A 27,937-nucleotide genomic window follows, 5' to 3' on the forward strand; every position below is an offset into this window, starting at 1 on the left:
AGGGCGATTGTGTTTTGTGTTATTATTTGAAACTTTTATTGTATTTTTTACAACTTTTATTTTTACACTTTTCCTTAGTCTCACTAGGGGACTTGAAGGTCCAACTGTTTGTTTGAAGTTCTAATACATCGCACTACCTATGTAGTGCAATGTATTAGAACTGTCAGTTGTTCACTGACAGCAAGCCGATCAGGCTCCACCTCCGGGCGGGGCTTAATGGGCTTCCGTAATGGCAGATAGGAAGCCATTGTTAGGCATCCTGTTGCCATAGTAACAGTCGCCAGCCTTGCCATCGCATGGCAGGCTGCCGATTTCATACAAACCACTTTGATGCAGCGATTGCATCGAATCGCTGCATTGAAGGGGTTAATGGCAGGAATCGGAGCTAGCTCCGGTTCCTGCCGATAGATCGGGGTGTCCACAGTTTTTGGCCCCTCCCAGCCTCATAATACCAGCCCGCGTCCGTCCCAGTCTCCGAACATCATTACAGATGGTCTCGTTCTGGATTGTACCCGGCTCTACTCCGCACCCCTGGTGGTGGTGGGTACCAAGGTAATAATGTGTTGTTAGTGCGAGCCTTTTTACTGGCTCACACTAAGCCCCACCTTAGTAATGGATGTTGTCAAACAAACAACTGCCGTTTTCCAGGCGTTAATAAAGTATTAAAAAAACACAGAGACGTAAGAATTTTTTTTATTGAAATAAAAACTCCCCCACAAAACACTCAGTAACCATTTTATAAAAAAAAACACGTTGATTATCGCAGTTGTCCATCGAATCTATGATGTAGTCCAATAGGTCCAGTGGAACCTGCAAAACAAAAAAACTAAAGTTTTCAATGTGAGAAATATAAATACTTATACTCACCTCCAGCGACTTCTGTCTTCTCCCTGCTCCACAATAAATACTAGAGGTCCCCACAAACTCCCTGCATGCACCCCCCCTACACAAACCATCACACAACCCCTCCACCCTGCACACAACCCCCACCAGCACACCCCCCAACAAGCAAGCGGGGTTGTGTGTGTGTGGGAGGGTTGTGTGTTTGTATGTGGCGCAGTTGCATATTTTGGGGGATTTGTGTGTGTGGGGGGGCGCTTGACTGAGTAGCGTTGCTCGTCGTTAACTCTTCGAAACAGCTGACAAGTGGCTATGAATGATCAACAGCAGGCACCACACACAAACCCCCCCGCACGCACACCTAACCTGCAGTGCGGCCGGTCTTCACCAAAATGGCGCTGGCTTCCTCCCTACAAACCAGCTTCTATACTGGGTCACTCTGAACTGCGTATGCCACAGAGCTTGCGCAGTACAGAGCTGGACGGCAGAAGCACAAGATGTAACGAACGGCTCCCGTATGTGCTATGCCCTGTAGCTGTCATATTCCATCTGTGTGTGTGTCATTAACCCCTAGGCGCACCAGGACGCAACTGTACGTCCCTGCTGCCAGTGTCTTAGCGCACAAGGACGTACAGTTACTGAGTGGGTCCCGGTGCACACTGTCGGTGGCAGTGTGCACCGGGAACGGCAGGAACAGTTGTCCCCAACAGCTGACACTCCCCATTCACCGGCATTGGACCCGTAAAAGCCGTCCAATGTCGGCGATCGATGTAATCGGTGGATCTATACAGATCCACCGATTACATCATTTCTGCACATAAAGTATAAAAAAAACTTTTGGGACATGTAATAAGTCCCGAAACGGTTAGTATAGAGACCCACCCGCCCTACCCGATGCCTCATGTCACCGGCAATGGACCAATAGCAGTGGCCATTGCCGGCGATTGCATTGATAGGTGGGTCTGAACAGACCCACCTATCATAGAGCATTCTCAGCCGGGGGTGGATGAAGGGTGCGGGTAAAACCCCCTCATCTGACAACTAGCACTCCCTAGTTACCGGCATTGGACCCGTAAAAGCGGTCCAATGTCGGCGATCGATGTAATCGGTGGATCTGTATAGATCCACTGATTACATCATTTCTGCACATAAAGTTTTCAAAACTGTTTCTGGACTTGAAATTAGTCCAGAAACAGTTACTATGGGAATCTTCCCCCCTGTCCCATGCCCCATGTGACCCCCCCTCCTGTCCCATGCCCCATGTGACCAGCAGGGAACCAATAGAAGAGGTGATTGGTGAGTCTGTTCAGACCCACCAATCACAGTGCGTTTTTCACCCAGGGTGGGTGAAAAATAACGGACACAGGCTCTGATCTCTTAGTAAGTGAAGAGAAGTTGGAGAGATCAGAGCCTGTGTCGTGTGCCGCACACAAAGTGAAAAAAACAATCAACCCCTAATTTCCCTCTTCCTTGTTCCTAGTGTGTGACCCCACACACCTCCCAGTGTATAAGGGAGATTTTATTTTTTTCATCCAATTTGTTAGCGTCAATCCGTAGCGTCAGTTTGGCAGTTAGTGTCAATCCGTCACTGTTAGTCGTGTCACTTGTCAGCGTCAATCCGTCACTGTTAGTCGCATCACTTGTCAGTTAGCGTCAATCCATCACTGTTAGTCGTGTCACTTGTCAGCGTCAATCCGTCACTGTTAGTCGCGTCACTTGTCAGTTAGCGTCAATCCATCACTGTTAGTCGCATCACTTGTCAGTTAGTGTCAATCCGTCACTGTCAGTCTCGTCACTTGTCAGTTAGGCCTCATTTACACGAGCGTGTGCGTTTTGCGCGCGCAAAAAACGCTGCGTTTTGCGCGCGTTTGTATGGCGTATGCACTGCGTATACGCAGCCTTGTTGCGTTTTAAACGCGCGCACGACAAGCGTTTGCATCGCGCGTAAAAAACGCAGAGGGGATTAGTGGGACGGCCGCCTACAAATAGGCCAGCTGGCCCAACCCCTGCTTGCTGGTAGAAATCTGTTTGCAAGGTTATTTCCGCCTCTGCAGAAACCACAGTGTTTGTTTTTCCCTTCAAATTGGAATCGCTTTGACACCCAACTATTATGGCTTCGCCAGCACTGGCGCGTGTGCTTCTTCTCTGGATGATCTCACGTCGGTTTGGCCAGCGCCGACACATGCTGCAGCACCACACGCCTGGAAGAAGTCGCATTTGGGTTCACCCACTTGTGGCCCAACGTACAATAAAAGGGCATTTCCATACCGTTTGAGGACTTACGCCGGCATCCCGACAAATTTCGAGCCTTCTGCCGCATGTCTGTGGCCACATTTGACCTTCTGCTTGAGCAAACTCGCTCTGCTCTCACCTTCCAGAATACGAACATGAGACGCTGCATTTCGGCCGAGGAACGTCTGCTTGTGACCTTGAGGTATGTATGAAGCTGCTATAACTTAGTCCATGCCGCTGTCTGCTTTACCAGCCCCCCACTAACATGTGTTCTTCCTTTCTTTTTCTTTCTCTTTATTTTCTAGATTTCTGGCCACAGGCAATAGTTATCATTCGTTGCATTTTGAATTTCTTTTGGGAGTGACCACCATTTCGTTCATTGTCACATCCACCTGTGTCGTGGTGTGGCAGAGTTTAAAGAGCACGGTCATGCCTCAGCCCACGACAGAACAGTGGCTAAGTATATCAGAGGGATTTCTTAGAGCTACTGAATTTCCAAATTGCATTGGTGCCCTTGACGGCAAACACATTCGTGTGAGAAAGCCCCCACGCAGTGGCTCGCAATACTATAACTACAAGCAGTATTTTTCCATGGTATTGTTAGCCTTGGCGGACACTAATTATTGTTTCACTATTGTTGACATTGGCTCGTATGGAAGCTCGGCAGATGCCCGCATATTCCGTACATCAAGAATGGGGAAGCGACTCGTGAATAGGCGACTGGGGTTGCCGGAACCCTCCATCCTCCCAGGCTCCAGCGGGCCCCCAATCCCGTATGTAATCGTGGCAGATGAGGGGTTCGCACTCACAAGGCAAGTCATGCGTCCCTTTGCAAGAAGGGGCTTGGATGACCGTAGGCGCATGTTCAATCTCCGCCTGGGCAGAGCTCGGCGATGTGTCGAATGTGCCTTTGGCATTATGTCGAACAGGTGGCGTGTCTTTCTGTCAACAATGCAATTGTCCATGCATAATGTCACACGTGTTATCCAAGCGGGTGTAGTTCTGCATAACTTCTGCCGCATTAATGATGCAAACTTTGATGCTGACTATATCATAACACACGCAGACACCACTGACAATGTCCCGGTGATTCCTCTAGGGCGATCTGTCTCCTCCGGCCTTCGAGTTCGTGATACTTTGGCGGCATATTTTGAGTGCCCATCTGGACCAGCACCGTGGGGGGCTGATGACCTGTGAAGGGGTGAATGTTCTTTTGACGCTTCACTACCGACCTGAGATGTGGGCATTTTTTGTTTTGTTTCTTTTGTGTGTTGGGGTTGGGGTAGGGACTCGCAAAACATGAGGACCCTTGACGCGGGTTGCGAGCTTATATCTCTCGGGGTTTGAGCAGGACTTTACACAGTTGCCGACTTACTTTGCCCATATATCCTGTTGTGCGGACTGCAGTTAGGGAAGTCCAATTGCAAGTGTACTTATTTTGCTTCAGGGCCCATGGCAGGACCTAAACTTTGGAATCCCTTTCAAGCCATGTCAAACCACGAGAGATTAACTAAAACCTCATATCACATGTCCATGCATTGGTCCAAAAGGCCAGAAGTGTGTGAGAGTGTAGGCTAAGGAAATGTGTGCCAAACCTTCTGTTGGGTGGTCGAAAAGAATAATAAAACGAAACAAAACCATGAACTTTTTTTTTTTTATTAAGGGATTCGGACCAATCCCAAATTTTTGGCTAAAAAAATAACACACCAACATGGTGTAACGAAATCCAAACGAAAAACAGGATCACACAATATACGTGGCCAGGCCTGCACCACACACAACAGTGCCGTCCAGAAATATTGGCACCAACACACTCAGAGGTGTTGGTATAGTTGGGCTGGGGAGGCATATGCCTGCATTTCAGCACCACTATGCTGGACCTGGAGCTGGGTAGGTTGTTCCTGGCCAGCATAGTGGTGCTGATGTGGTGGCTGGAATGTGGGCCCCGCGAAGTGGGGAGCCATAGGGCGCATGTATGGATGCGGACGGGCCATATGGGGAACAGGGTGAAATTGGCCAGGCACCTGGGCCGTGGGTGGCGGCATGTAAGTATTTCGCCACTGCTCGATTGCCGTGAAACACGGATGGGGATTGTGTGGCGGTCTGCAAGCGTCGATCAATGTGACGATCGACGCCTGCAGACGGCCCATAAGGTCCATCGGCACCAGGCGTAGGAGGGGCACAATGCTGCGGCCAAAGGCATCATTGCCATCCTCCTCTGCGGCTCGCCTCAAATACTCGAGTACCCGCGTATCCACCTGGGCAGATGTGGAGGGCTGTGGGGCACGAAGACGCCGACTGCGGGCTCGCACGGGCCGCTCCTGGGCTGGAGAGCCAACCGGCCGTTCTGACTGGCCTGGTGCGGGCTCCTGGGGTGTCGGCTCGGGGCTGGGTGGCAGGATATTGGGAGCAGGGGCTTCGGCCACAGACTCCCCCACGTCAGTCTCCTCTGCTGTATCCTCCAAATTGTCGGTGGTTCTACAAGGAGGCAAAAAATTATGAGTACAAAATCTAACAATGCCCACAACAACACGTTGACAGACAGGACCTGGACAAACACACAGTACACTCATGCAACGACATAAATGCGTACGTGCGCATATCCATGATGTCCTTCAGGAACATCAGCTGTTTCGTATAAATGTAGGGCCGTTTGCGAGATGCCCCATCTCCGCTGCGTCCCTTGTCACCCATCTCTCGCCTGAATTGATCACGGCAGCTCCGCCACCGTGTCTTGATATCTTGGACTGGTGTATGTAACAAAAACAAAACACGCCATCAGAACTATCACCTCTCACTACAAAATGAAGGGCCCTGCAATGGCAATGCGGTGGGACGTGCGAAGCACCTGCTCCACCAAAGTTTCTCGTGCTCATGTGCGCAATACACATACAGGGCCCAGGTTTTCTATAGGCATGACAGGCATTGACAGAAAATGCAAGGTACTCACCCAACCGAGTGCGGTCACGGGTTCGGCCTGTCTCCAACTCTTGCCCAAAGAGGTTTTTGGCCACCAACTCCCATGCGTCCTCCTTCACCGTCCTGTTGTGATACTCCTCACATCTGTTATCCCATATTGCTGGATGCTCCTGGATAAAAAGAATGAGGCGCTCCACATCCATCCCGCGCGGCATGGCTGTAGTATGTGGCTGTGAAACACTCCAAAATATCCCCAGACAACTCTCCTGGCACTGGCTAGTCTTGCCCCCTCGCACTTGAAAGGCAGGCACTTCCTGGTTTGGAGAAGCTTTGTGTAGCTTTATAGACTAATTAGAATGGACATAACAGCTCTTGCGTGTTTTTCGCGCATGCAACGCAGGACCGTCCGTGTGGCATGCGTTGTTTTCACGCACCCATTGAAGTCAATGGGTGCGTGTTGCGTGAAAAACGCAAGATTATAGAACATGTCGTGAGTTTTACGCAACGCACTCACGCAGCGCAAAATACACGCATCGTCTAAACAGCCCCATAGACTATTATAGGTGCGTACGACACGCGTGAAAAGCACGCGCGTATAATACGCTCGTGTAAATGAGGCCTTAGTGTCAATCCGTCACTGTCAGTCTCGTCACTTGTCAGTTAGTCAGCGTTCGTGTCAGTTAGTAAGTGGTACTAAGTGTTATAAAAAAAACAAAACCAAAAAAAAATTATTTGTGTTTAGTGCTTTCTGTGAACAAAAAAAAAAAAAAAATCTAAAAAAAACTTAGTGTTTCAGCGTTAGTTAGTGTTTAGTGTGAAAAAACGGAAAAAAAAAAATCTTTGTTATACAACGTAATGTTGTTACAGCTACGTGTGTATAAACGACATATATAGACACACACACAAATTAATAAAATGGCTGCGAAGCATTACACCGCTGAAGAGGCGTATGCCATGATCGCATCTGATACGGACTCAGCGAGTGGTGAGGAACCAGAGTTCTTTCTCTCGTCCTCCTCTAGTCACAGCGAGGAACCTCCTCGTAGTCGCAGGAGGGTTAGTGCCCAAGTTCTGCCTGACCCTGAAACTGCTGTTCTGCCTGACCCTGGTACTGCCAGCAGTGATTGGTCACCCCCAACCAATTACACACCCCAAATCCCAGAATTTACTGCTGCAGCAGGAATTAACGTGCAGACGGAAGGGCTGCCTGTAATTGAATATTTCAAATTGTTCTTTACCGACAATTTGATAGAGCTTATGGTGGACCAAACAAACATCTACGCCCACCAATTTATAGCCGAACACCCAAACTCATTTTATGCCCAGCCCAATCGTTGGCAACCAACTAATTGTGCAGAAATGCAAAAATATTGGAGGTTAGTTCTCAACATGGGTCTCACTAAAAAGCCCAAATTGAGATTCTACTGGTCTACGGACATTTTATATCAAGTTTCCTGAAATCTACACCCCCGACAAAGAGATTTCAGTTGATGAATCCCTGGTGCACTTTAAGGGTAGGCTGAAGTTTCGCCAATATTTGCCCAATAAGCGCGCCAGGTATGGGATCAAGGTCTACAAGCTGTGTGAGTCTGAGACCGGATACACATATGCTTTCCGGATCTATGAGGAGAAGGACAGGACAATACAGCCCCAAAATTGTCCCTCCGTCCTGTCCACAACAGGGAAGGTAGTGTGGGACCTCCTACACCCACTGTTAGATCAGGGGTACAACTTGTACTTGGACAACTGGTACACAAGTGTACCCCTGTTCAAATGTCTAAAAGACAAAAAAACGGTGGCATGTGGGACGGTCCGAAAAAACCAGCGGCACCTTCCCAAGACCCTCATCGGCCAATCCCTGCAAATTGGAGAAAGCAGGGCATTGCTGCAGGATGGGATCCTGTGTTTGAAATACCGGGATAAAAAAGATGTATGCATGCTGACATCTATGCATGATGCCAGGTGCACCCCTGTCCCAACATGTGGATTCACAACGTCCACAAGGAAACCTGTGTGCATTCAGGCATATAATAAATTCATGGGGGGTGTTGACCTGAATGACCAGGTGTTAAAACCGCACAGTGCCATGCGGAAAAGCAAAATTGTGTACTCCGCACAGCTTACATGTGCCCCACATTATAAACTGAAATACCATTAATACTCAAACAAAACTACTACTAAGCAAAATCCACGCTCCAAAAGCCAAATGGCGCTCCCACCCATCTGAATCCTACAGTGTGTCGAAACAGCTGTTTACTTCCACATATATAGCACCGCCATACCCGGGAGAACCTTTTTAACAATTTTTGGGGTGTGTCTCTCCAGTGGCATAATATGCTGGGCACGACATATTTGCCACTGAATTGGCATATCTGGGGAAAAATTAAAATGTTTACTTTGCACCATTCGCAGCGCATTCATTTATGGAAAAGACCTGTGGGTGAAAATGCTCACTTCACGCCTTAATAAATGCCTTGAGGGGTGTAGTTTCTAAAATGGGGTCACTTCTCAGGGGTTTCTTTTATTACTTCATATCAGAGCCCTGCAATTGTGAACCAATACTTTATATGTCGCCAAATTAGGCCTCAATTTCGTATGGTGCTCTTTCACTCCTGAGCCCTGTCGAATGTCCAGGCAAAATATTAGGGCCCCCATGTAGGGTGATTCTAAAACCGGGAAACACAGCATAATAATTAGAGAGCGGTCTTGTTATGGTAGCACAAGCTGGGTACCACATATTGGCATATCTATTGAAAAATCCCATCTTTACTCTGCAATATCGAGTGCACACTAATTTCTGCAAAACACCTGCGGGGTTAACATGCTCACTACACCCCTAGGTGAATACCTTGAGGGGTGTAGTTTCCAAAATGGGGTCACTTTTGGGGGGTTTCCACTGTTTTGGTCCCACAGGGGTTTTGCAAATGCGACATAGCGACCAGAAACCAATCCAGCAAAATCTGTACTCCGAAAACCAAATGGCGCTCTCTTTCCCTTCTGAGCCCTGCCGTGTGCCCAAAAATTTGTTTATGACCACATATGGGGTATTGCTGTACTCGGGAGAAATTGCTTTACAAATGTTGGGGTTCTTTTTCTCCTTTATTTTTTGAGAAAATGGAAAAAAAATTTGCTAAAGCTACGTCTTATTGGAAAAAAATATATTTTTATTTTCACTGCCCAATTCAAATAAAATCTATGAAACACCTGTCGGGTCAAAATGATCACTACACCCCTAGATTAATTCCTCAAGGGGTGTAGTATCCCAAATGGAGTCCATTTTGGGTAGTTTCCACTGTACTGGTACCTTAGGGGTTTTGCAAAAGCGACATGGTGTCAAGAAACCAATCCAGCAAAATCTGTGCTCCAAAAGCCAAATGCCGCTCCTTCTCTTCTGAGCCCTGATGTGTATTCATACAGCAGTTTATGACCACATATGAGGTATTGCCGTACTCAGGAGAAATTGCTTTACAAATGTTGGGTTCTTTTTTTCCTTTATTCGTTGAGAAAATGAAACCTTTTGAGCTAAAGCTACATCTTATTGAAGAAAAAGGATAGTTTTTATTTTCACTGCCCAATTCTAATAAATTCTATGAAACCCCTGTGGGATCAAAATGCTTACTACACCCCTAGATGAATTCCTCAAGGGGTGTAGTTTCCTAAATGGAGTCACTTTTTGGGCGTTTTCATTGTTTTGTCCCCTCAGGGGCTTTGTAAATGCGACATGGCCTCCGCAAACCATTCCTGCTAAATGTGATCTCCAAAAGCCAAATGGCGCTCTTTCCCTTCTAAGCCCTGCCGTATGTCCAAACAGCCATTTATGACCACACGTGGGGTATTGTTTTACTCGGGAGGAATTGCTTTGCAAATGTGGTGGTGCTTTTTCGCCTTTAGTCCTTGTGGAAATGAGAAAAAATTAGCTAAACCTAAATTTTCTTTGAAAAACTGTAGATTTTCATTTTCACGGCCTACTTCCAATAATTTCTGCAAAAAACCTGCGGAGTCAAAATGCTCACTATACCCCTAGATAATTTCCTTGAGGGGTGTAGTTTCCCAAATAGTGTCACTTTTGGGGGATTTCCACTGTTTTGGCACCGCAAGAGCCCTGCAAACCTGACATGGTGCCTAAAATATATTCTAATAAAAAGGAGGCCCCAAAATCCACTAGGTGCTCCTTTGCTTCTGAGGCCGGTGCTTTAGTCCAGTAGCACGCTACGGCCACATGTGGGATATTTCCTAAAACTGCAGAACCTGGGCAATAAATATTGAGTTGCATTTCTATGGTAAAACTTTCTGTGTTATAAAAAAAAATGGACTAAAAATGAATTTCTGCAACAACAAAAAATTTAATTTGTAAATTTCACCTCTACTTTGCTTTAATTCCTGTGAAACGTATAAAGGGTTAAGAAATGTTCTAAATGCTGTTTTGAATACTTCGAGGGGTGAAGTTTTTAAAATGGGGTGACTTATTGGGGGTTTTCTAATATATAAGGCCCTCAAAGCCACTTCGCAACTGAACTGGCGCCTGTAAAAATAGCATTTTGAAATTTTCTTGAAAATGTGAGAAATTGCAGCTAAAACTCTAAACCTTGTGATGTCCTAGAAAAAAAAAAAAAAAAAGGATATTCAAAAAACGATGCCAATCTAAAGTAGACACGGTGGATGTTAATTAGCGACTATTTTGTGTGGTATAACTGCCTGTCTTACAAGCAGATACATATAATTTAGAAAAATGCGAAGTTTTGCAATTTTTCGCTAAATTTTGGCGTTTTTCACAATTAAATACTGAATGTATCGAGCAAATTTTGCCAGTAACATAAAGTGCAATGTGTCACGAGAAAACAATCTCAGAATCGCTTGGATAGGTAAAAGCATTCCGAAGTTATTACCACATAAAGTGAAACATTTCAGAGTTGATAAATGAGGCTCTGTCAGGAAGGTCAAAAGTGGCCAAAGCGGGAAGGGGTTAAACAGAATAAATATGTAAAGGAAGGCCTTATAGGTCTGCTCTCCTGGATCCAATTCTGGCTTACTCTACCGCATGCCTGGCGTTCATATGCACCACTCTTTTTTTGATCAAAATGGAGCACGTCTGTGGGTTTACCACACTTTATGACTCCTCTTAGCAGCACCCCTTTTAGTAAACATTTTTAAAAACTGTGTTGATGTGTAAAAAGGGTCTAAAAGCGGATTTCATTTTGCACACTCCATAAACCATTTCTATAGTGCATTTTGCTTGGTAAATCTCCCCCAGAGTTGGTACTTTGCTTACGTTGAGCGCTGTCAATAAAGTTGTATGAGGTGAAAGAAAAGGAGAAACTAAATCAGGTGACCGTCACGTGAAGAAAAGACCTTTGTTTGCAATTATTTTGCACGTGACTATGTACTTCGCATGCGTCCTGGTATCCCCCCCTCCCAACTCCTACGCATGCGTCCCGCGCAACCGCACAGTGAGGTGCGTCAGCAGACGGAGAAGCAGCAGGAACCGTGTGTGCCGGTGGGAGCGTGGGACATGGCGGATGGAGAGCGCTCCCCTCTCCTTCCCGATCTCGGGGACGGAGGGGGCATGGGTGCCTCGGTAGGTCCTGGAGCCCCTTCGCCGAGTACTGCACTTCCTTCGGTTACTCCGTACGGTGGTCCTGGGCCCGCCCCCAGCAACAAGCCGCAAGGTAAGGCTCCGCCCTCGGTGATTTTGTTTATTAGTGAGACCTTGAGCTCCGCCCATTTCTCAATCAGCCCACTCATGAGCCTGTGTGCGCGTTTCTGATTGGCTGGTGGAGCAAGTAGGGAGAGGGTAACAGCCGCCGTAGTCACCTCAAGCCTGGGGCGTGGCGTCCTTGTGTGCTAGTACATGGCAGAGTAGTCACACAGCTGTCATCTTGTTCTCTGCTGCTCCAGTGACTATTATATATGTCTGAATTGTCACTAAGTCACCCTGAGAAATGCATCTGTGACTGCACTCACTATATGTGGATATGGCACATCATGGCCTAAAGGTGGATGAAGCAATAATGCCACCTGTGAAGTGTCTGTGGTCCAGCAGAGCATTGTGGGCATTCACTACCTGCGCTCTGCTGTTGCACAATATACACCTGTCTTGTGACAAGGAGTGTCCTTTATGGTTACTACTCTGAGCAATGATGAGACTAAATAGATCAGATCATCACGTCATCCATACATCTGTGGCAACGTATATTCTGCCATGGTGACGTTGGTACGTCCCATATATACGTACACTTCCATCCGTTCACATATATGGACACCGGTGCATACATACGTTCAGACTCCCCAAAAGGGTTGTAGTGTTATTAGTCCTTTTAGGATCCGTCGCCGTTTAGGAACATAAGCATGAGCTTTAAAAATACAAGGTCATACAGGTGTGCTCGCCCTATAACATTGCCCGTGTGCATATTACAGAAGTCCGGGGCGGCACTGCGTACGTTTTTGTGGGAATAGATCTTACATAGGTACAAGGTACATAGGTGTAATGTGTAGGTGTCCCAATACTTTTGTCCATATAGTGTATGTGTGGGCGGTTCGTTACATATCACATGCCGCTAGCGACCAAACTGACAGTTCAGCGAACACACACACAGTCACGTCTTATTCTGCATCTGTAAACACCAGCATCGATCCGCAGATCTCTCTAGTAGCCACTTTTCTCATTTTAAAACCTATGTACACCTTTGAATGATTTTTTTAATTTATATGAATGTTTGTTGTTAAGAACTTTTCTCATTGACTTTTTACAAAAAAAAATTTTATTAAAATTTTTTTTAGATTTCACGATACAGCTTCTATGTATCCTGTATACATAGAAACTGTAACGTTCTCTCAGCTGAGATCGAGTCGTGTGTCCCTGACCGAACATCGATCGCTTCTAAGTCATGATTTAAGCTATAGGTCAGTTCTGATGACACTTTCCCTTTAATGACCAGCTACATTTTTTCGTTTTAGGCCTCATTTACACGAGCGTATTATACACGCGTGCGACGCGCGTGCTTTTCACGCGTGTCGTACGCACCTATAATAGTCTATGGGGCTGTTTAGACGATGCGTGAATTTTGCGCTGCGTGAGTGCGTTGCGTAAAACTCACGACATGTTCTATATTCTTGCGTTTTTCACGCAACACGCACCCATTGACTTCAATGGGTGCGTGAAAACAACGCATGCCACACTGACGGTCCTGCGTTGCATGCGCGAAAATCACGCAAGAGCTGTCAAACTCCTGAATGTAAACAGAAAAGCACCACGTGCTTTTCTGGTTACAAACATCCAAACGGAGTGTCAAATTCGAGATGAGCGCACCGAACTTCACCGGGTTCGGCCAAACTCGTTTTGACCGAAACCGGTAAAAAATGTTCGGGTACGCGACGTCAGGAGACAGTCACTGTCCACGGTGCTGAAAGCGTTAAACTGGTTCAGCACCATGGACAGTGACTTCCGCTCCGAAAATCCATGAACCTGTAAAAAAAAAAAAAAGTTCTGACTTACCGATAACTCCGGTCCGACCTCCCGGGATGACAGTTAAGTCCAAGTGACAGCTGCAGCCAATCACAGGCTGCAGCGGTCTCATGGACTGCGGCGTCATCCTGGGAGGTGGGGCCGGATGACAAGAGTGGGACACGTCACCAAGGCAACGGCCGGGAGCCCGGACTGGGGGAAGCAGGAAGTTCTTGGTAAGTATGAAAGTCTTTTTTTATTCACAGGTTGGTGTATATTGTGTTCGGCATTCACTGTCGAGGGTGCTGAAAGAGTTACTGCCGATCAGTTAGCTCTTTCAGCACCTTGGACAGTGACGGGCGTCGACTAGCCTCATCTCTATGATGGCGGCTGCGCGAAAATCACGCAGCCGCGCATCATACACGGATGACACACGGAGCTGCCAAGTGCCTTTTGCGCGCGCAAAACGCAGCGTTTTTTGCGCGCGCAAAACGCACACGCTCGTGTAAATGAGGCCTTAGCCTCTCTGCATTTCAGCAGCCATTACTTTTTAGTTGACCTGGCTGTATGAGGCCTTGTTTTATGCGGGAGAAATTGTATATCCCTTTGGTGCGGCTTGGGGTACAAATAAATGACTGTAATTTTATTTTTGCTATTTTTTTTTTATATACCGTTCACATTTCACACTAAATAACCTGTTAAATTAATTCTTCAGGTTTTCAGTGTGTAGGTTTTTTGGAATGTGTGGGCAATCCTGTATATATTGCACTGTGACACTATGACACAGGCTGCTGTTAAAGCAACACATAGTGTTTTCTTACTGCAGGCATACTGAACAGACAGCCCTAGGGTCTTTTCTAGCTCCCCAGGGATGACTGCAGAGGTTCCCCAGTCTACGATTGGGTCACTGGGAAACCTGGTGACCCGATCGTAGAGGGGAGTCCCTTTTGATCATGCCGAGGTCACAGACTGTGACAATCAAAGGGTTCAACGACCGAGATAGGCGGTTTCTCCAATCCCGGCTATATGTAGGAGGCTGCTCTAATAACAGGAGCTGTTGGTGACAGCTCGTTCTTACAGAAATGTGTGCTCACTGTGGAGCTTAAAGGAGTTTTCCCATCTTGGACATTTATGACATATCCACAGGATATGCCAGAAATGTCTGATAGATGCGGGTCCCAGCTCTGGGACCCGCACCTATCTCTAGCATGGGGCATCTTGAACCCCATTTCACCTTGCTTAGCTCCTGCTGCTTCCCACGGAAGTGAATAGGAGTTCTGGAAACAGCGTAGTACAGCAAACTCTGCTGTTTCAGTAGCTCCTGAGTTCCGGAAACCGTGCAGCTCGCCGTGCTACGCTGTTTGGGTAACTCCTATTCACTTCTATAGCAGTTATGTAAACCGCGTAGCTCAGCTGTTTCCGGAACTCAGGAGTTACGGAAGTAGCCAACCAATGTAACTCCCAACCACCTAATCGGGAAGTGTCCAGGAGGCAGCAGGAGCCAAGCAATGTAGTACGGGGTTCAGGGGGCTCCTTTTGATAGATAGATAGATGAGGGTCCCAGAGCTGGGACCCGCATCTATCAGACATTTTTGGCATATCCTGTGGATATGTCATAAATGTCCAAGACGGGAAAACCCCTTTAAAGACGTCGCTGTAGACTCAAGACCTGCGCCACCTGCTGTCAAAAGACAGTGGGCAAATGCTAAAGGGTTTAATAAAGTTTCTTTGGCAGCTCTTTGGATTTGCTGTCAAATCTTTGCATTCTTTCTGATCTGTTTTTCGTATTGTCCAGGTTTTCAGGTCTTCCCGACAGGTGGCTCAGTGTTACCCAGTGAAGACCCCCCACCCTATTCTCCGCTGACCAGTCCAGAGAGCGGTTCTGCCCCCATGATAACATGTAGGGTCTGCCAGTCACTCATCAATGTAGAGGGAAAGATGCACCAACATGTGGTGAAGTGTGGAGTCTGCAATGAGGCCACGGTAAGAAATGCAGACATTGTCAAATGATGTCAAGAAAGTGCGGTTGGTTCTGTCAATAGGGAGAAGAATATCCTGAGAAGAGAGGCAGTCATTCCAATGGCAACACATTAATGACTTGTCATTTATTCCTACAGCCGATAAAGAACGCCCCCCAGGGAAAGAAGTATGTGCGCTGTCCTTGCAATTGCTTGCTGATCTGTAAAGTCACCTCCCAGAGGATAGCCTGTCCAAGACCATACTGGTAAAAGCCAAGGATGTTTTTTTTTTTTTCTAAACCGTGACCACAGTGCTACACATTAAGAATTGACCTTAAAGGAGGGTTTGTAAAGGATTAGAAAAACGTGGTCATTTTATTCCAGAAACAGCGCCACCCCTGTCCACAGGAAGTAAACAGCCTTGTTTTTAGAATCCTGTACAACCCTTTAAAGCTGTTGATCGATAAGTAAGTAACAGGTTTATGTCTTTACCAGTAAAAGAATCATTAACTTGGGCCCCGTGCACGCCGGACCCCTGAGCCCAGAACCACAGCCTGTCGGAGTCCGAGTCATCTGTGGACACTGCAAGAGCAACTTTCTGGTATTGTTTGGATTTCTTGTATACTTATTACCTTTGCCTCATGACACGCCGCAGTACATAGTATTTTGCAACTCTATGTATTCCTATGTCTTCAGGCAGCTGAGATGGGATTTTACTGCGTTTACGCCCCCATCTCTTAAGGAAACATGAAAGGGTTACATGTAAATGCAGCTGGTGCACCAAAATGACATCTCGCATATAAAAAAGCACAAGCTGAAAAAAAAGGAGATGTTTAAAGGGGTTTTCTGATTTTATGTAAATGATGCTTAAAGAGGCTCTGTCACCAGATTTTGCAACCCCTATCTGCTATTGCAGCAGATCGGCGCTGCAATGTAGATTACAGTAACGTTTTTATTTTTAAAAAACGAGCATTTTTGGCCGAGTTATGACCATTTTTGTATTTATGCAAATGAGGCTTGCAAAAGTCCAACTGGGCGTGTTTAACCCCTTCCCGACATTTGACGTACATGTACGTCATGGAAAGTACTGACTTCCCGCATCTTGCCGTACATGTACGTCAAACGTTTGGCACCGGCTCAGAAGCTGAGCCGGTCCCATCATCACCGGATCTCAGCTGTATCTTACAGCTGACATCCGACTGTAACGGCGGGGACCGAAATTAGCTTCGATCCCCGCCATTAACCCCTTAAGTGCAGCGCTCAAACGCGATCGCTGCACTTAAGGTGTTTGCAGCTCATCGGAACCCCAGTAATGAAATTGCCGGGGTTCCGGTGGCTGCAATGGCAACCGGAGGCCTAATACTGGCCTCCCGGTCTGCCTAGCACCGAAGCCGGTCAAGATCCGCCCGGCGGCGGAGCCTGATCGGCTTCCGTAGCTGCCGGCAAGATGGCGCCGGGTCAGGAGCTGATCCGGCGTCATCAGCGGTGGAAGTCAGCTGTACTGTACAGCTGACATCCACCTGTAACGGCAGGAACCGGAGCTAGCTCCGATCCCTGCCATTAACCCCTTCGATGCAGCAATCGAAAGCGATTGCTGCATCGTAGCGGTTACAAGCAGATCGCAAGCCCTGACAGGCAATCGGGACTGGCGACTGCTGTTATGGCAACAGGAGACACAATGGTCTCCTGCTCTGCCATTACGGAAGCCGATTTAGGCCCCGCCGGGAGGCGAAGCCTAAACGGCTTGCTGTCAGTGAATGACTGACAGATCTAATACATTGCACTACATAGGTAGTGCAATGTATTAGAAAAAAAAAAATCTGACCGTTGGACCTTCAAGTCCCCTAGTGGGACTTGAGAAAAAGTGTAAAAAAAGTATAAAAAAGTGTAAAAAAAAGTGCAAAAAATAAAAGTTTGAAAACAATAAAAGTTTCAAGTAATCAAATAACACACAATCCCCCTTTTACTCTTATCAAGTCCTTTATTATTGAAAAATAATAATAAACCATATGTATTTGGTATCGCCACGACCGTAACGACCGGAGGTATCAAAATATTATATTATTTATTGCACGCGGTGAACAGCGTAAAAAAAACCCGTAAAAAACCTTACCAGAGTTTCTGTTTTTTAGTCACTTTGCCCTACAAATATTACAATAAAAAGTGATCAAAAAGTCGCACGTATCCAAAAATGGTACCTATAAAAACTATAGCTCGTCCCGCAAAAAACAAGCCCTCATACAACTCCGTCGACAAAAAAATTAAAACGTTATGGTTCTCACAACTTGGCGACAGAAAAAATACATTCTTTTTACAAAAGTAATTTTATTGTGCAAAAAGTTGTAAAACATAAAAAAGTTCTATAAATGAGGTATCGCCGGAATCGTACTGACCCGCAGAATAAAGGTAACATGTAGTTTATAATGCGTGGTGAACTCTGTATAAAAAAAAACCAAAAAAAGCTGTGCCAGAATTGCGTTTTTTGGTTTACCTGGCATCCCAAAAAATAGGATAAAAGGTGATCAAAAAGTCACATGTACCCCAAAATGGTACCAATAATAACTACAGCTCGTCCCGCAACAAACCAGCCCTCATACCGCTACGTCTATGAAAAATAAAATTAGTTATGGCTCCAATAAGTCAGGAAATAAAAAAATATGCAGTTGTGCCCGAGGAGAACATTTCTTCTGTTTCAAGAGGCGATTTATCAAGGACCTAAAATTAGGGAACCAGGAAGGGAGGGCCCAATCATATCCGATGGAAGCGACGGTGCCCGTATTATACCAGGATAATACTTTCCCAGCAAAATTCCCCAAACTACAAAGGCGCGGAGTGTGGACCAAAAGGGGGATAAGAAATGACACCATTTATCAGTGCGACACCGGCCTGTGCAGAAAGGATTGCTTCGCAGCGTAACACACATCTATGGATTATTTTTATTTTTTTATACCACCTGACTATGCCCCTTATATACTCCGCCCCGCTTACATGTACCCCCACATTATAAAACACCAGCAATACTCAAACAAATATAGTACCAAGCAAAATCCGCTCTCCAAAAGCCAAATGGTGCTCCCTCGGCCCTGAACCCTACAGCGTGCCCAAACAGCAGTTTCCTTCAACATATATGGCACCGTCATACCCGTGAGAACCCTTTTAACAATTTTTGTGGTGTGTGTCTCCAGCGTCATAAGCTGGGCATGACATATTTGCCACTGAATGGCATATCTAGGGAAAAATATAAATTTTTAATTTGCACCATCCGCAGCGCATTCATTTATGGAAAAGACCTGTGGGGTGAAAATGCTCACTACACCCCTTAATAAATGCCTTGAGGGGTGCAGTTCCATAATGGGGTCACTTATCAGGGGTTTCTTTTTATTATTTCACATCTGAGCCTCTGCAGTTGTGAACCAATACTTTGTAAATCGCCAAATTAGGCCTCCACTCCGCATGGTACTCTTCACTTCTGAGCCCTGTCATATGTCCAGACAAAAGATTAGGGCCACATGTAGGGTGTTTCTAAAACCGGGAAACACCGCATAATAATTAGAGAGCTGTCTTGTTATGGTGGCACAAGCCGGGCACCACATATTGGCATATCTATGGAAAAAAATCCCATTTTCACTCTGCAACATTGAGCGCACACTAATTTCTACAAAACACCTGCAGGGTTAAAATGCTTACTACACCCCTTGGTAAATGCATTGAGGGGTGTAGTTTACAAAATGGGGTCACTTCTGGGGGGTTTCCACTGTTTTGGGCCCACAGGTGCCCAGAAACCAATCCAGCAACATCTGCACTCCAAATGGCGGTCCTTCCCTTCTGAGCCCTGCCGTTTGCCCAAACAGCAGTTTATGACCACATATGGGGTATTGCCGTACTCGGGAGAAATAGCTTTACAAATGTTGGGTTCTTTTTTTCCTTTATTTGTTGAGAAAATGAAAAAATTTGCGCTAAAGCTACGTCTTATTGAAGAAAAAGGACTGTTTTTATTTTCACTGCCTAATTCTAATAAATTCTATGAAACATCTGTGGGGTCAAAATGCTCACTACACCCCTAGATGCATTCTTCAAGAGGTGTAGTTTCCTAAATGGAGTCCCTTTTTGGGCGTTTTCATTGTTTTGTCCCCTCAGGGGCTTTGCAAATGTGACCTGGCCTCCGCAAATCATTCCTGCTAAATGTGATCTCAAAAAGTCAAATAGTGCTCTTTCCCTTCTAAGCCCTGCCGTGTGTCCAAACAGCCGTTTATTACCACATGTGGGGTATTGTTTTACTCGGGAGAAATTGCTTTACAAATTTTGTGGTGCTTTTTCTCCTTTAGTCCTTCTGGAAATGAGAAAAAATTAGCTAAACCTACATTTTCTTTGAAAAAATGTAGATTATTATTTTCAGGGCCTACTTCCAATAATTTCTGCAAAAAAACTGTGGTGTCAAATCGCTCACTATACCCCTAGATAATTTCCTCAATGGGTGTTGTTTCCAAAATGGGGTCACTTGTGGGGGGTTTCCACTGTTTTGTCCCCTCAGGGGCTTTGTAAATGTAACATGGCCTCCGCAAACCATTCCTGCTAAATTTGAGTTCCAAAAGCCAAATGGCGCTCTTTCCCTTCTCAGCCTCGCCGTGTGTCCAAACAGCCGTTTATTACCACATGTGGGGTACTGTTTTACTCGGGAGAAATTTCTTTACAAATTTTATGGTGATTTTTCTCCTTTAGTCCTTGTGGAAATGAAAAAAAATTAGCTAAACCTACATTTTATTTGAAAAAATGTAGATTTTCATTTTCACAGCCTACTTGCAAAAATTTCTGCAAAAAACCTGTGGGGTCAAAATGCTCACTATACCCCTAGATAATTTCCTCAAGGGGTATAGTTTCCAAAATGGGGTCACTTGTTTGGGGTTTTCACTGTTTTGTCCCCTCAGGGGCTTTGTAAATGTGACATGGCCTCCGCAAATCATTCCTGCTAAATGTGAACTCCAAAAGCCAAATGGCGCTCTTTCCCTTCTCAGCCACGCCGTGTCTCCAAACAACCGTTTATTACCACATGTGAGGTATTGTTTTACTCGGGAGAAATTGCTTTACAAATTTTGCGGTGCTTTTTCTCCTTTAGTCCTTGTGGAAATGAGAAAAAAAATCGCTAAACCTACATTTTCTTTGAAGAAATGTTGATTTTAATTTTCACGGCCTACTTCCAATAATTTCTGTAAAAAACCTGTGCGGTGAAAATGCTCACTACACCCCTAGATAATTTCCTTGAGGTGTCTAGTTTCCCAGATGGGGTCACTTTTGGGGGATTTTGACTGTTTTGGCACCGCAAGAGCCCTTCAAACCTGACATGGTGCCTAAAATATATTCTAACAAAAATAAGGCCCCAAAATCCACTAGGTGCTCCTTTGCTTCTGAGGCCGGTGTTTCAGTCCAGTAGCACGCTACGGCCACATGTGGGATATTTCCTAAAACTGCAAAAACTGGGCAACAAATATTGAGTTGCATTTCTCTGGTAAAACCTTCTGTGTTATAAAAAAAATTGTATTAAAAATGTATTTCTGCAGAAAAATATGAAATTTGTAAATTTCACCTCTACTTTGCTTTAATTCCTGTGAAATGTTTAAAGGGTTAAGACATTTTCTAAATGCTGTTTTGAATACTTTGAGGGGTGAAGTTTTTAAAATGGGGTGACTTTTTTGGGGTTTCTAATATATAAGGCCCTCAAAACCACTTCACAACTGAACTGGCCCCTGTAAAAATAGCCTTTTGAAATTTTCTTGAAAATGTGAGAAATTGCTGCTAAAGTTCTAAGCCTTGTGAGGTCATAGAAAAATAAAAGGATGTTCAAAAAACGATGCCAATCTAAAGTAGACATATGGGGGATGTTAATTAGCAACAATTTTGTGTATTATAACTGCCTGTCTTACAAGCAGATACATTTAAATTGAGAAAAATGCTAATTTTTGCAATTTTTCGCTAAATTTTGGTGTTTTTCACAATTAAATACTGAACATATCGAGCAAATTTTGCCAGTAACATAAAGTCCAATGTGTCACGAGAAAACAATCTCAGAATCGCTTGGATAGGTGAAAGCATTCCGGAGTTATTACCACATAAAGTGACACATGTCAGATTTGAAAAATGAGGCTCTGTCAGGAAGGTCAAAAGTGGCTAAAGAGGGAAGGGGTTAAAGTAAAAATCCAACTGGGTGTGTATTATGTACGTACATCGGGGCGTGTTTACTACTTTTACTAGCTGGGCGTTCTGACGAGAAGTATCATCCACTTCTCTTCAGAACGCCCAGCTTCTGGCAGTGCAGATCTGTGACGTCACTCACAGGTCCTGCATCGTGTCGGCACCAGAGGCTACAGTTGATTCTGCAGCAGCATCAGCAGGTAAGTAGCTACATCGACTTACCTGCAAACGCCGATGCTGCTGCAGAATCATCTGTAGCCTCCGGTGCCGATGTGTCCTCGCTCGTCTGACACGATGCAGGACCTGTGAGTGACGTCACAGCGTGATCTCTGGAGAACACGGCTGTGTCTGCACTGCCAGAAGCTGGGCGTTCTGAAGAGAAGTGGATGATACTTCTCGTCAGAACGCCCAGCTAGTAAAAGTAGTAAACACGCCCCGATGTACACACATAATACACGCCCAGTTGTACTTTTACTTTTCAACACGCCCAGTTGTACTTTTGCAAGCCTCATTTGCATAAATACGAAAATGGTCATAACTTAAAAACGTTACTGTAATCTGCATTGCTGCGCCTATCTGCTGCAATAGCAGATAGGGCTTGCAAAATCTGGTGACAGAGCCTCTTTAATCACTGTATAAGTGAAAAGTTCTACAACTTTATAATATACTTTTATGTTTCCTTTCCTCAACATTTCCAAGATATTAGGGCCTGCTCACATCTGCATTGGGGCCTTTGTCACAGATCCGGCCAAAAATAACGGAAACAATAGTGCAGTTTACTATAAATGTCAATGGTTTCCAATGGTGTCTGTCATGCAACGAAATGGCGCTTCCGGTATTTTTGTTGTTCTGCTCCTCTGACGACACAGCAATGGAAACACCGAAGCAGATGTGAACGGGTCCTTAGTTGGTTGTCAGTGAATGGGAGTTTACTGTATGATGGTACAGGCAACAAGAAAGCGTGACAACGATCCAAAACCAAAACGATTACTTTTTGTTTTTGCAAATTATATTTCAATTTTCTTTAATTCAATTTTTAAAGTTTTTTGGAATTTGCTAATGATCGGTTTTAGGCTAAGAAGAATAATAAATGAATAGGGGACAATAAAAACGTAATTTGTGAAATTAAAGGGGTTCACAGAGTTGTTTAAAATGTTTTATGAACAGCTGCCAATGTCCTAAAATAATAAACAATCAGTACTCTACCTATTCTTTTCCCTGGCGATTCAGCGTTGACGCTCCGGTGGTCCTCCCCGTGCTCGTTTATGTGTGGCCAGAACGTGACCGCTGCAGCCAATCGGGCCTCAATGGTCGTGTATTGCATCTGAGGGGGTTAAACGGCTATGGATCAGAGTTATCTCCGATCCCAGCTGTTGCAGGCCGGTGGCAGCTCTTTGAAAAAGCTGGCATTCACCACCTATGGTGCAGGCTCCATGTATGAAAGTTTTTTGCAGCTCGCTGTGACACATGGTAGGAGGCCGGCATTGCTGCTGTGCTTTTCTCAACTGGCCTTGTAAAACATTTCTGCTGCGCAGTCAACTGAAATTTTACTTGCTTAGTTTTTTGCCTTCTTACATCAGACTTCTGACCTGTTCACATCATGTTTGGCTTGTTTGTCAGGAAAGATATATGGATAGTAACGTCACTGGAGCTTCCGTAGCCCCAGTGACGTAACTGGCCATACATGAATAGTTAAGTCACTGGGGCAACCCCAGGGCAGCTCCAGGGTGGAGATAAATATCAGCCGGGGACTACGGTTGCTTTGAAGACCTTTCTGTTGCGGGGGATAGTTGGGCTGCCATGTGGGCGGTGTGTGGTTCTCTGTGTTAGTCTTTGGGAAAGCTTCTCTGGGCAGTGCAGGAATGGTGGGGTGTGGGGTCACAAAGGCCAAGGCAATGGGGCCGGGAGGAAGTGAGAGAGGAGCCACCTGTGGCTCAGGATCGCACTGTGGCCATTCCGACTCCCTCTGATGTCGGGAATCTCCTGTGATAACTGTTCATATGTGAAAAGTTACGTCACTGGAACTTGCAGATGCATACGTTTAACAGAGGTGTAAACGATTTAAATGCTGCGGTTGCTATTGACCACAGCATTTAACGAGTTAAACGAGCAGGACTCGTTACTCTGAAGTGTCGGCTGTAACAAACAGCCGACACTTGCATCGTATGGAGCGGGTTCACTCCGTGAGCCCGTTCCATACTTCCCCTACCCGACTTTGGTGTATGGATACGTCAAATGTAGGGAAGGGGTTAACTAGTTAAACGGCCAGGAACAGCATCATCGCTGTTCCTGGCTGTTAAAGCAGCGTGTCAGAAGTGGATACCTGCAGTGTATGGAGCGGGCTCAGCGCGTGAGCCCGCTCCATACATGATCCCCTCCCCGCTCCATGATGTGCCGATACATCACGGGTTGGGAAGGGGTTAAGTAAGGACTTTAAAAATATTATTTCCATTAATAAATTGCCATGAATTGGTTAAAATTTTATAGATTACTTTATATGAAAATGTGGTGTTTCCCTTAGGGCTTATTCAAACGAACGTGATATACGTGCGTGCAACGCGTGTGATTTTCACGTGCGTCGCACGGACCTATATTAGTCTATGGGGCTGTGCAGACAGTTCCGTGATTTGATGGACTATTTGAGGTCCAAGATGTGAGAAATATGAGGGAGGAATGGATTGTGTTTCTGCGGCCCCACATTGTTTTCCCCTTTGGGTCAGCAGCAGTTCCAGCCATTCAGTGTTATGGGTCCAGGTCAGGGAAGGCGTCAGCACCTGGCGAACTGGGCAGGTGCCTGGGCCCACTACTCTTGTGCGGGGGGGGGGGGCAACTCGGCTGCCGGGTGCAGTCGCTGCTGTCCTCACGGCATCACTGTCCATATATGGACCGTGATGTCAGAGGGAGAGAAGTCGTCCCAGGCAGAGCGCTACAAGCCTCTCTGCGCCGGGACTCCGTCTCTGGGGAAGCCCCTGACATCACATATGGACAGTGATGTCAGGAGCAGAGCAGTGTCCCAGGCAGAGCGCTAGTAGTGCTCTGCCCGGGTCTTTGGCTCTGGGGTTGCCCCTGACATCACTAGCCGTATATGGACAGTGATGTCAGGGGCTTCCCCAGAGCCGGAGTACCGGAGCAGAGCCTTTACTAGCACTCTGCCCGGGACTTCAGCTCTGCTCTGGACATCACTATCCATATATGGGGAGTGATGTCAGAAGCAGAGCAGAAGTCTCAGGCAGAGTGCTAGTAGTGCTCTGCCCGGGACTATGGCTCTGGGGTTGCCCCTGACAACACTGTCTATATATGGACAGTGACGTCGGGTTTCTCTTGAAGCGGAATCCCCAGCCAGAGCATCGGCAATGTTCTGGCTGGGGATTCCACTCCTAGAGGGAACCCCAAAGGCGCTACTTACAAGGAGGCAGGCTGTGTGGCACTACGTGGGAGGCTGTGTGGCACTATCTACAGAGGGCACTACATTTATGGGGGGTACAAACTGGGGGCCTAACGTCTATATGGGGGCACAAAGTGATGTTTTCTGCCATTTTACTGCCGCTGTGAGTTCCCCCGCAAAGGGGCCTACTAAGTCTGTGTCGCCAAGGGCCCACATAAACCTGGAGCTGGCCCTGGTCCAGGGTCACCATTCCAACCGCTTGAACATGTAGCACACATTAGAGGAATGAAGATGTGCCTGCACATTACAACACCTTGGTTTCGGATGCTTGTTATTGAACCATTATTTGTTTTTTTTACAATGACTGCTTATGCTTCCCTCTCTCCGTCTCTTAGTGGACAGATTTTTCAGACCGGACCTTGGCACGCTGCCCACATTGCCGTAAAGTGTAAGTATGAGAAAAGTAGTTGGTTAAGGTTGGGGACGGATGCAAGGATCTTGTAGTTTTCACTGCTTTGATTTTTATTCACGTGCAGCTCTTCTATTGGACTGAGGTACCCGAGAAAGAGATGTGTTTGCTGCTTTCTTATGGGCTTTTTACTTGCTGTAGCTGCAGCTGGGCTTGTGGTAAGTATACACATACACGCGCACACGCACACGCAGAAAACAAGCTGTACTATTTACTTAAGAATTATTATTTGTCTTGCAGGCAGGCACATGGACATTGGCACGTCAGTATGGTGGAATCTATGCCTCATGGGCACTGCTGCTGCTGTTGGTACTGATCTGTTTGGGCCGTGCCATTTACTGGGCATGTATGAGAGTCAGTCATCCCATCCAGAGCTTCTCGTGAGCCTACCTCGACCTTCCTCCTCCAGCTGCCCCCTTGGTGGCCAGAATGGCGAGTAACCTTTTTAAAGGCACAGGACGGAGTCATTGCTATGACCATCAATCACAGGATGAAATCCTTGCTGCCTTTATAAAGCAGTATTGAATATGATGATTTGACTATTTTCAAACCACCTGCTAATGTTTACTGCTGCCCAATGTTAACCTCTTCACCACCAGGGGCTGCAAAGTTTTGCAGGACCCTGTAGCTGCTAAGGGGTTAATCGCTTTAAATAATCCTGTGATCCTTAAGAGGAGTGTAGGGGGCACGATAGAGACCGATAAGGGCTGCTAGGTTTTATTTTTGCAGCAGCAGATGCAGGGTAATGTTTACATTGAGGAGCAGGGAAATGAGCATTAGGGTTACTGTACAAAAAGTGGTGGCATAGTGAAGAGTAAGGCACTGTCCGCCTTGGGAGGATGGTTCTCCACATTGTGTCATATCCTATTTGTTGCACCTTAAAAAAGTTTTAGAATTTTTTTTTTGTTTTGTTGGGAGGGGGGTTAGATGAGTTGCAGAAAGGCTTTATTTGACCTGAGGAACATCATTTCACCGTCAGCCTTTCCCGAGAGGCCTTCAGAACACTATATCACTATGAGAAGGACCTTCGGTTTGCTTCCAACAAACCGTAGCATCGCTAGCTGCATGAATAAACCAGACCAATGCAATCCTTACATCATTTGTAGGTATATTTAAGGGAAAAATTCCTCAGTCCTCTTCGCTATTAATCCATTTCATTCCCACGTCCGTGCATAACACATTGGCAGCAGCTAGTAAAAAAAGAATGGAACCTTGCTGCAGGCGATGTATGAAATCCTCGTATGATTTGTCACATTAATCACGTCTTACCCCTTACTGAACGTTAGGCCAAACTTTCTAACACTGGAATTTTAAACTTTCCAATAAAGCCTTACAGGGCTAGAAGTTTTTCTGTTGCTACCTCTAGGACACTACATAGACCTCTTTAGATGTGGTGCTTCAGACGTCTCCTCGTGTGTTTTTATCATCTCGCTTCTCTATGAGGGCATTATTCTTTTTATAAAGGGGAATCATCATTTAAATGGTGGCAGTGTAGACGGGAAGCCAAGTTAGGCCTCATTCACACGGCAGTATTCTGGTCCGTGTTTCGCTTCAGTAATTGTAAGACAACACCAGGAGTTGGTCCATAACACCGAACAGTTAGAAGTGTAGTGGAAAGATTTTTTTTATGTTCTACTCCTGGTTTTGCTTCCAAAAACGTGTGCAAAACGCCCACTTGAATGAGGCCTTCGTGTTTCTTCCGGATTCCGATGATAACGATCCATTGTGATGTCTGTAGGGTCCAATCTGTTTTTTATGATTGTGCAGCGGAGTTGTAAATAATTGAATTTTCTCTTTCTGTTGCTGCTGTGCTTCCTGCAAATTTTATTTCACTTGAAAATATAAATGTTTTATTTTTCCTTTTTAGACTGTCTTGGCTTATTTCCAGAATTGTTCTGAGCATTGTTCCCAAAACATTAAAGAAAAAATGACATGTTTTGTAGGGCTTTTCTTGATAATTCGCATAATCTGACCATAGGAGAATACACATTAAAAAACAGGAAATTTCTGGCCGCTGTGGACTAAGGCCTTATTCACACGAGCGTATTTCACGTCCTTGTTACGCACGTTAAAACAACGGACGTCACCCGAACCTATGCAATTCAATGGGGCCATTCTGTGTTTTTCACGCAGCGTGTCCTATTCTTGTGCGGATGGGTCATCCGTGTGCTGTCCGTGTTTTTCACGCACCAGTTGCTAAAGAAATGATGAGGAAAAAAAATGAAACACCTTTGTTTCTTTTGCTGACGTAAAAAACACGTGACATATGGATGACATACGTGCATAAAAAAATGCAGACGCGCAATTTACACTGATGCCAAACGGAACTGCAACGCAGGAAAAACACTGCAGATTTTTACGCACGCAAAACGGACACGCTTGTGTGAATTAGGCCTAAAGCTGCATCCACAGGTCTACGTAACGGACAGACCGGCAGCTAGGACACCTTTGCACGGCCATATTGTTGGTGCTTGTTATAACTCATATTTTAAGGAAAAATGGGAGCA

General features: G+C 45.7%; 2 protein-coding genes across 2 annotated transcripts; one reads left to right on the forward strand and one right to left on the reverse strand.

The window, feature by feature from the left end:
- Window positions 1-4,769: 4,769 nt before the first annotated feature.
- Window positions 4,770-5,983, reverse strand: LOC142742938 (uncharacterized). Its single transcript, XM_075853203.1, has 2 exons — window positions 5,666-5,983; window positions 4,770-5,550 (listed from the first exon to the last, which is right to left on the reverse strand). Exons 1-2 carry the CDS (start codon window positions 5,764-5,766, stop codon window positions 4,887-4,889), a joined length of 765 nt encoding a protein of 254 aa, XP_075709318.1. The 5' UTR covers window positions 5,767-5,983; the 3' UTR covers window positions 4,770-4,886.
- A 5,417-nt stretch (window positions 5,984-11,400) lies between these two features.
- PIP4P1 (phosphatidylinositol-4,5-bisphosphate 4-phosphatase 1) lies at window positions 11,401-27,366 on the forward strand. Its single transcript, XM_075829087.1, has 7 exons — window positions 11,401-11,657; window positions 15,228-15,415; window positions 15,550-15,656; window positions 15,886-15,991; window positions 25,357-25,409; window positions 25,498-25,588; window positions 25,671-27,366. Exons 1-7 carry the CDS (start codon window positions 11,417-11,419, stop codon window positions 25,812-25,814), a joined length of 930 nt encoding a protein of 309 aa, XP_075685202.1. The 5' UTR covers window positions 11,401-11,416; the 3' UTR covers window positions 25,815-27,366.
- Window positions 27,367-27,937: the final 571 nt, after the last annotated feature.

Source organism: Rhinoderma darwinii, chromosome 1 (assembly GCF_050947455.1).
Source record: "Rhinoderma darwinii isolate aRhiDar2 chromosome 1, aRhiDar2.hap1, whole genome shotgun sequence".
NCBI lineage: Eukaryota > Metazoa > Chordata > Amphibia > Anura > Rhinodermatidae > Rhinoderma > Rhinoderma darwinii.